At 43.4% G+C, this 9,699-nt stretch overlaps 1 protein-coding gene across 1 annotated transcript; it reads left to right on the forward strand.

The window, feature by feature from the left end:
- Nucleotides 1-137: 137 nt before the first annotated feature.
- Nucleotides 138-1,775, forward strand: LOC124665303 (cytochrome P450 94B3-like). Its single transcript, XM_047202720.1, has one exon. It carries the CDS (start codon nucleotides 154-156, stop codon nucleotides 1,702-1,704), a length of 1,551 nt encoding a protein of 516 aa, XP_047058676.1. The 5' UTR covers nucleotides 138-153; the 3' UTR covers nucleotides 1,705-1,775.
- Nucleotides 1,776-9,699: the final 7,924 nt, after the last annotated feature.

Below are 9,699 nucleotides of genomic sequence, written 5' to 3' on the forward strand. Positions count from 1 at the left end.
GATGAAAAATAATAATTGATAAACAGTGATACAGTTGAATCAAATAATTGAATCGGAACCTAGTCCATTTCGTCGATCGTGTGCAGAAGGGAGCCAACTCCATGACCTCTTATCTCCAAGCAGAGTGATCCCAAATCACCGCCACCACTCACCATGGAACACTCCTTCCCCCCATCATGTTCCCTTCTCCTCCTCCTCCTCCTCCCTCTCTTACCTCTCGTCTGGTTTGTCTACCGGCGCCAGGACCCCAAGAACCAACCTCCCGCCCATGGCCTCAAGGTCTACCCCATCCTCGGCATCCTGCCGCATTTTGTCAAGAACAGGGACTGCTTCCTCGAGTGGTACACCGGCGTCATGCAGAGCAGCTCCACGCATACCCTGCATTTCAAGGTGTTCGGCCTCACCAGCGTCGCCGTCACCGCCGACTCGGCAAACCTTGAGCACATGCTCAAGACGAACTTTGGTAACTACCCCAAGGGCGAGCTCGCGGTCTCCATGCTCGAGGACTTCCTCGGCCACGGCATCTTCAACTCGGACGGCGAGCAGTGGCTGTGGCAGCGCAAGGCCGCAAGCTATGAGTTCAGCAAGCGATCGATGAGGAACTTCGTGGTGGACGCCGTCCGTTTCGAGGTCATCGAGCGGCTTCTGCCGCTGCTCGAGCGGGCGGGGCGCGAGCGCGATGGGCAGACAATGCTGGACATGCAGGATGTGCTCGAGCGCTTTGCGTTCGACAACATATGCCGCGTAGCGTTCGGAAAGGACCCGGCCTGCCTCGCCGAGGAGGGCATGGCCGCGCCGGAGTGCACGGAGTTCATGGCCGCGTTCAACGACGCGCAGAACGCCGTTATGGCCCGGTTCATGTCACCCGCCAAGTGGCTGTGGCGCGTCAAGAGGGTGCTCGGCATGGAGCCCGAGAGGCGGATGCGCTCGGCGCTCGCCACGATCCACGGCTACGCCGACAAGATCGTCAGAGAGCGCAGGGAAAGACGGGGCGAGGCCGGCAGCGACGACGACTTCCTGTCGCGATTCGCCGCGGCCGGCGAGCACAGCGGTGAGAGCCTCCGCGACGTGGTCACCAACTTCATCCTCGCCGGCCGCGACACGACCTCGTCGGCGCTCACCTGGTTCTTCTGGCTGGTGTCCACCCGTCCCGACGTGGAGGAGAAGATCGTGCGCGAGGTCCGCGCGGTGCGCGCGTCAGGCGGCGAAGGCACGTCGGCGACGTTCAGCTTCGACGAGCTGCGCGAGATGCACTACCTCCACGCGGCCATCACCGAGTCCATGCGGCTGTACCCGCCGGTGGCCGCCGACACGCATAGCTGCAAGGAAGACGATCTGCTCCCGGACGGCACGTTTGTCGGGAAAGGATGGATGATAACGTACTGCGCGTACGCGATGGCGCGCCTGGAGGGCATCTGGGGCGAGGACTGCGAGGAGTTCAGGCCGGAGCGGTGGCTTGACGAGGAGGGCGCGTTCCGGCCGGAGAACCCGTTCAAGTACCCGGTCTTCCACGCCGGGCCGAGGATGTGCCTCGGCAAGGAGATGGCCTACATACAAATGAAGTCCATCGCGGCGTGCGTGTTTGAGAGGTTCAGTTTACGGTACGTCGGCGGCGAGGGGCATCCCAAGCTTGTGATGTCGCTGACGCTGCGGATGAGAGGCGGCTTGCCAATGCGGGTGAAGAACAGAGAGGGGGCTAGCTAGCTGCTAGCTAGGATGCTTTGGGCGAGGATATTTCGTCACTTATTCGCAATTGCTCTGTAATCCAGCTTGGTTCATGAAATAAATCCTCAATTATTCGACAAGTTGCTGATGCAATATTTTGCGATTTCTAGTACACATTGCGACATCGGTACATCACTTACTTGTAATAAAAGTAGAAACAAATGTTACGCTTCCCTTGTTCAAATGGCCAGACTCTCACCGAACATATGTAGTGGGTCTTAGGGCATGTACAATGGAGTGGTGTCCACCTTCCCTTACTGTCATGTAGGATTTTTGCTTAGTTGGAGGAGAGAGGAAGAAAAAAGATAATATTGTCTTCCCTTCGCTAAGAGATGATCTCTTATTATATTAAATAAGAGAAGACTATTTTCCCCATTGTATAACTTATTTCCCTTAGTCACATAATTTCCTACTAAAATTAATCAATTGTAAAGGATGATAATAAAAGATAATATTTTACCTCTAATATTTATCGTCTTTCTCTAGATGACGTGAACTATTAAGAAAAGACATGTCTTTCCTATAATTGTACATGCCCTTAGGTACTCATTTTTTAGCCAGATTGAAGATTAAGCCGGATCCGTGGAGGATTTGGTCATCTTAGATCCAAGACGGACTTTTCCATATTATGCCTAAGTCAATTTGGCGAGGAATGAAGGTATGAACTTAAAGAAATCCACGAGTCGTGCGAAGAAGGAATGCCAAATGAAGTCACCTTAGATCTAAGCCGGAGTGGATTTCAGACGCCTTAGGTTTAAGGTAGAAATTTAGTCAACTTGACACAGGCGGAAGTTGGCACACTCCTAAAGACCATAATCTATCCAACTCAAGCATGAAGTTGAAGGAAAGTTTGACTCCAACACGGAAGGATAAAAAAGGCTTTACTTAAGAGTCGACACGGATATTTGGATCCGGATCGAGTACGAAGCCAGACGAAGACTTGTCTCGTTTACCGTTAGAGTTATACTACTATGATTTCACCTTGTAAACTTGTAAAGAGTTGTCCAAAACTTCTACGAAAAGTCCAGCCGTTTCATATATATGTAAGAGGTGATGACCGATTGAAATTAAGCACACAATCGATCAGTACATCTATTTTTTTGCCTCCTCAAACCCTTGTACCTACTTTCGCTTTTTGGTGACTTCGCTTAGATTTTTCTAAGATCGACAACCTAGCTTGGAGCGGTCTAATCCGGCCAAGTTCAGCCCATAGCTGCTGGAACCTCTGATGGGGTCCCTACCGAGGAACTAGGGCTTCGGGTCTCAAAAAGAGCTAGCCGGATTATCTTGCGTATCGCGTTTCCTGCTAGCTTCTTTCGACGCGAGTTGCGGCGTATCGTCCCCGATGTCGAGGTTGCACGAGGACGTGCCCATGTAAGCCAGAATATTCCCTCTCTAGCACCAAGGCAACATATTTTTGGCCTTAGCCGGAAATTCTATGGTCTAGCTCTAGGCGGAAACTTTTGGACCCAACACCTAGGAACCCCTAGATTTGCAGTGAGATTAGCTGTGCTCTTACTTCCCATATGGGAACTCCCTATTTACACACAAATCTATTGAGTTTAGCAAGGCATCTTTGTTGTGATTTGTCATCTTCCATTCTTGGAATTCTATTGCTTTTGGTATCTTGATTTGCAACTCTACCTCTTGCAATCTTTTCCCCTTTGGAACTTGATACGTCTCCGACGTATCGATAATTTCTTATGTTCCATGCCATATTATTGATGATACCTACATGTTTTATGCACACTTTATGTCATATTCGTGCATTTTCCGGAACTAACCTATTAACAAGATGCCGAAGAGCCGATTGCTGTTTTCTGCTGTTTTTGGTTTCAGAAATCCTAGTAACGAAATATTCTCGGAATTGGACGAAATCAAGACCCAGGGTCTATTTTGCCACGAAGCTTCCGGAAGACCGAAGAGGAGTCGAAGTGGGGCCACGAGGGGCCGCCACCATAGGGCGGCGCGGCCCAGGTCTTGGCCGCGCCGACCTGTGGTGTGGGGCCCTCGTGTGGCCCCCCACGTTGCCCTTCCGCCTACTTAAAGCCTCCGTCGCGAAACCCCTGATGCGGAAAACCACGATACGGAAAACCTTACTGAGACGCCGCCGCCGCCAATCCCATCTCGGGGGATTCTGGAGATCTCCTCCGGCACCCTGTCGGAGAGGGGATTCATCTCCCGGAGGACTCTACACCGCCATGGTCGCCTCCGGAGTGATGAGTGAGTAGTTCACCCTCTGGACTATGGGTCCATAGCAGTAGCTAGATGGTTGTCTTCTCCTCATTGTGCTTCATTGTTGGATCTTGTGAGCTGCCTAACATGATCAAGATCATCTATCTGTAATTCTATATGTTGTGTTTGTCGGGATCCGATGGATAGAGAATACCATGTTATGTTAATTATCAAGTTATTACATATGTGTTGTTTATGATCTTGCATGCTCTCCGTTATTAGTAGAGGCTCGGCCAAGTTTTTGCTCTTAACTCCAAGAGGGAGTATTTATGCTCGATAGTGGGTTCATTCCCGCATTGACACCCGGGACAGTGATGAGAAAGTTCTAAGGTTGTGTCTGTCTTGTTGCCACTAGGGATAAAACATTGATGCTATGTCCGAGGATGTAGTTATTGATTACATTACGCACCATACTTAATGCAATTGTCCGTTGCTTTGCAACTTAATACTGGAAGGGGTTCGGATGATAACCCGAAGGTGGACTTTTTAGGCATAGATGCGGTTGGATGGCGGTCTATGTACTTTGTCGTAATGCCCAATTAAATCTCACTCGTACTTATCATGACATGTATGTGCATTGTTATGCCCTCTCTATTTGTCAATTGCCCGACCGTAATTTGTTCACCCAACATGCTTTTATCTTATGGGAGAGACACCTCTAGTGAACTGTGGACCCCGGTCCATTCTTTAATACTGAAATACAAATCTGCTCGCAATACTTGTTTTACTTGTTTTCTCTCGCAAACAATCATCTTCCACACAATACGGTTAATCCTTTGTTACAGCAAGCCGGTGAGATTGACAACCTCACTCGTTTCGTTGGGGCAAAGTACTTTGGATTGTGTTGTGCGAGTTCCACGTTGGCGCCGGAATCCCTGGTGTTGCGCCGCACTACATCCCGCCGCCATCAACCTTCAACGTGCTTCTTGGCTCCTCCTGGTTCGATAAACCTTGGTTTCTTTCGAGGGAAAACTTGCTGCTGTGCGCATCATACCTTCCTCTTGGGGTTCCCAACGAACGTGTGAAATACACGCCATCAAGCATATTTTCTGGCGCCGTTGCCGGGGAGATCAAGACACGCTGCAAGGGGAGTCTCCACTTGTCAATCTCTTTACTTTGTTTTTGTCTTGCTTAATTTTATTTACTACTTTGTTTGCTGCATTATATCAAAACATAAAAAAATTAGTTGCTAGCTTTACTTTATTTACTGTCTTGTTTGCTATATCAAAAACACAAAAAAATTAGTTTACTTGCATTTACTTTATCTAGTTTGTTTTATTTACTACTGCTGAAATGACCACCCCTGAAAATACTAAGTTGTGTGACTTCACTAGCACAAATAATAATGATTTCTTATGCACACCTATTGCTCCACCTGCTACTACAGCGGAATTCTTTGAAATTAAACTCGCTTTACTTGAATCTTGTCATGAGAGAGCAATTTTCTCGGTGTTAGTTCCGATGATGCTGCTGCCCATCTCAATAATTTTGTTGAATTGTGTGAAATGCAAAAGTATAAAGATGTAGATGGTGATATTATAAAATTAAAATTGTTTCCTTTCTCATTAAGAGGAAGAGCTAAAGATTGGTTGCTATCTCTGCCTAAGAATAGTATTGATTCCTGGACTAAATGCAAGGATGCTTTTATTGGTAGATATTATCCCCCTGCTAAAATTATATCTTTGAGGAGTAGCATAATGAATTTTAAACAATTAGATAATGAACATGTTGCTCAAGCTTGGGAAAGAATGAAATCTTTGGTTAAAAATTGCCCAACCCATGGACTCGACTACTTGGATGATCATCCAAACCTTCTATGCAGGACTAAACTTTTCTTCGCGGAATTTATTGGATTCAGCTGCTGGAGGTACCTTTATGTCCATCACTCTTGGTGAAGCAACGAGGCTTCTTGATAATATGATGGTTAATTACTCTGAATGGCACACGGAAAGAGCTCCACAAGGTAAGAAGGTAAATTCTGTCGAAGAATCCTCTTCCTTGAATGATAAGGTTGATGCTATTATGTCTATGCTTGTAAATGATAGGACTAATGTTGATCCTAATAATGTTCCGTTAGCTTCATTGGTTGCCCAAGAAGAACATGTTGATGTGAACTTCATTAAAAATAATAATTTCAACAACAATGCTTATCGGAACAATTCTAGTAATAACTATAGGCCATATCCTTATAATAATGGTAACGGTTATGCTAATTCTTATGGGAATTCTTACAACAATAATAGGAATACACCCCCTGTACTTGAAGCTATGCTTAAAGAATTTATTAGTACACAAACTCGCCTTTAACAAATCCGTTGAGGAAAAACTCAATAAAATTGATATTCTCGCTTCTAAGGTTGATAGTCTTGCCTCCGATGTTGATCTTTTGAAATCGAAAGTTATGCCTAATAGGGATATTGAAAATAAAATTGTTACTACAGCAAATGCCATCCAAGTTAGAATTAATGATAATATAAGATTAATGGTTGAACTGCGTGCTAGGTGGGATAGAGAAGAAAATGAAAAACTAGCTAAAGAGAAAAATGTAGCTAAAGTTTGGACTATTACCACCACTAGCAATGCTAATGATTCACATGTTTCTGCACCTCCTACTATCAATAATAAAATAATTGGTGTTGGCAATGCTTCTACTCCTAGTGCAAAGCGCGCAAAATTACCTGAAACTGCTAAAACTGCTGAAACTGCCTATGATAAAACTGCTGAAATTTTTTCCAACCTTGGGGATGATAATCCCATTGCTTTAGATTGTAATGATTTAGATTTTGATGATTGCCACATCTCTGAAGTTATAAAGTTCTTACAAAAACTTGCTAAAAGTCCCAATGCTAGCGCTGTAAACTTGGCTTTCACAAAACATATTACAAATGCTCTCATAAAAGCTAGAGAAGAAAAACTAAAACTTGAAACTTCTATTCCTAGAAAGCTAGAGGATGGTTGGGAGCCCATCATTAAAATGAGAGTCAAAGATTTTGATTGTAATGCTTTATGTGATCTTGGTGCAAGTATTTCTGTTATGCCTAAGAAAGTCTATGATATGCTTGACTTGCCACCATTGAAGAATTGTTATTTGGATGTTAATCTCGCTGATAATGCTAAAAAGAAACCTTTGGGAAAAGTTGATAATGTTCATATTATGGTTAACAATACCCTTGTCCCCGTTGATTTTGTTGTCTTGGATATTGAATGCAATGCATCTTGCCCCATTATATTGGGAAGACCTTTTCTTCGAACTGTTGGTGCTACTATTGATATGAAGGAAGGTAATATTAAATATCAATTTCCTCTCAAGAAAGGTATGGAACACTTCCCTAGAAAGAGAATGAAGTTACCTTATGATTCTATTATTAGAACAAATTATGATGTTGATGCTTCATCTCTTGATGTTACTTGAGATACACTTTCTGCGCCTAGCTGAAAGGCGTTAAAAAAAAGCGCTTATGGGAGACAACCCATGTTTTTGCTACAGTATTTTTGTTTTATATTTGAGTCTTGGAAGTTGTTTACTACTGTAGCAACCTCTCCTTATCTTAGTTTTATGTTTTGTTGTGCCAAGTAAAGTCTTTGATAGTAAAGTAAGTACTAGATTTGGATTACTGCGCAGTTCCAGATTTCTTTGCTGTCACGAATCTGGGTCTAATTCTCTGTAGGTAACTCAGAAAAATAAGACAATTTACGTGCATGATCCTCAGATATGTACGCAACTTTCATTCAATTTGGGCATTTTCATTTGAGCAAGTCTGGTGGCCTAATAAAATCCATCTTTACGGACTGTTCTGTTTTGACAGATTCTGCCTTTTATTTCGCATTGCCTCTTTTGCTATGTTGGATGAATTTCTTTGATCCATTAATGTCCAGTAGCTTTATGCAATGTCCAGAAGTGTTAAGAATGATTGTGTCACCTCTGAACATGTGAATTTTTATTATGCACTAACCCTCTAATGAGTTGTTTCGAGTTTGGTGTGGAGGAAGTTTTCAAGGATCAAGAGAGGAGTATGATACAATATGATCAAGGAGAGTGAAAGCTCTAAGCTTGGGGATGCCCCGGTGGTTCACCCCTGCATATTCTAAGAAGACTCAAGCGTCTAATCTTGGGGATGCCCAAGGCATCCCCTTCTTCATCGACAACATTATCAGGTTCCTCCCCTGAAACTATATTTTTATTCCGTCACATCTTATGCACTTTGCTTGGAGCGTTGGTTTGTTTTTGTTTTTTGTTTTGTTTGAATAAAATGGATCCTAGAATTCACTTTATGGGAGAGAGACACGCTCCGCTGTAGCATATGGACAAGTATGTCCTTAGGCTTTACTCATAGTATTCATGGCGAAGTTTCTTCTTCGTTAAATTGTTATATGGTTGGAATTGGAAAATACTACATGTAGTAACTCTGAAATGTCTTGGATAATTTGATACTTGGCAATTGTTGTGCTCATGTTTAAGCTCTTGCATCATATACTTTGCACCCATTAATGAAGAAACACTTAGAGCTTGCTAATTTGGTTTGCATATTTGGTTTCTCTAGAGTCTAGATAACATCTAGTATTGAGTTTTGAACAACAAGGAAGACGGTGTAGAGTCTTATAATGTTTACAATATGTCTTTTATGTGAGTTTTGCTGCACCGTTCATCCTTGTGTTTGTTTCAAATAACCTTGCTAGCCTAAACCTTGTATCGACAGGGAATACTTCTCATGCATCCAAAATACTTGAGCCAACCACTATGCCATTTGTGTCCACCATACTTACCTACTACATGGTATTTATCCGCCATTCCAAAGTAAATTGCTTGAGTGCTACCTTTAAAATTCCATCATTCACCTTTGCAATATATAGCTCATGGGACAAATAGCTTAAAAACTATTGTGGTATTGAATATGTACTTATGCACTTTATCTCTTATTAAGTTGCTTGTTGTGCGATAACCATGTTTCCGGGGACGCCATCAACTATTCTTTGTTGAATATCATGTGAGTTGCTATACATGTCCGTCTTGTCCGAAGTAAGAGAGATCTACCACCTTTATGGTTGGAGCATGCATATTGTTAGAGAAGAACATTGGGCCGCTAACTAAAGCCATGATTCATGGTGGAAGTTTCGAGTTTTGGACATATATCCTCAATCTCATATGAGAATAATAATTGTTGTCACATGCTTATGCATTAAAGAGGAGTCCATTATCCGTTGTCCATGTTGTCCCGGTATGGATGTCTAAGTTGAGAATAATCAAAAGCGAGAAATCCGAAATGCGAGCTTTCTCCTTAGACCTTTGTACAGGGCGGCATGGAGGTACCCCATTGTGACACTTGGTTAAAACATGTGTATTGCAAAGATCCGGTAGTCCAAGCTAATTAGGACAAGGTGCGGGCACTATTAGTATACTATGCATGAGGCTTGCAACTTGTAAGATATAATTTTTATAACTCATATGCTTTATTACTACCGTTGACAAAATTGTTTCATGTTTTCAAAATAAAAGCTCTAGCACAAATATAGCAATCGATGCTTTCCTCTTTGAAGGACCATTCTTTTTACTTTTATGTTGAGTCAGTTCACCTATCTCTCTCCACCTCAAGAAGCAAACACTTGTGTGAACTGTGCATTGATTCCTACATACTTGCATATTGCACTTGTTATATTACTCTATGTTGACAATTATCCATGAGATATACATGTTATAAGTTGAAAGCAACCGTTGAAACTTAATTTTCCTTTGTGTTGCTT

This window comes from Lolium rigidum, chromosome 6, assembly GCF_022539505.1.
Source record: "Lolium rigidum isolate FL_2022 chromosome 6, APGP_CSIRO_Lrig_0.1, whole genome shotgun sequence".
Lineage (NCBI taxonomy): Eukaryota > Viridiplantae > Streptophyta > Magnoliopsida > Poales > Poaceae > Lolium > Lolium rigidum.

Bases quoted from the DNA above. Each gene is read 5' to 3' on its own strand.
- LOC124665303 (XM_047202720.1), top strand. From the start codon at position 154: ATGGAACACTCCTTCCCCCCATCATGTTCCCTTCTCCTCCTCCTCCTC.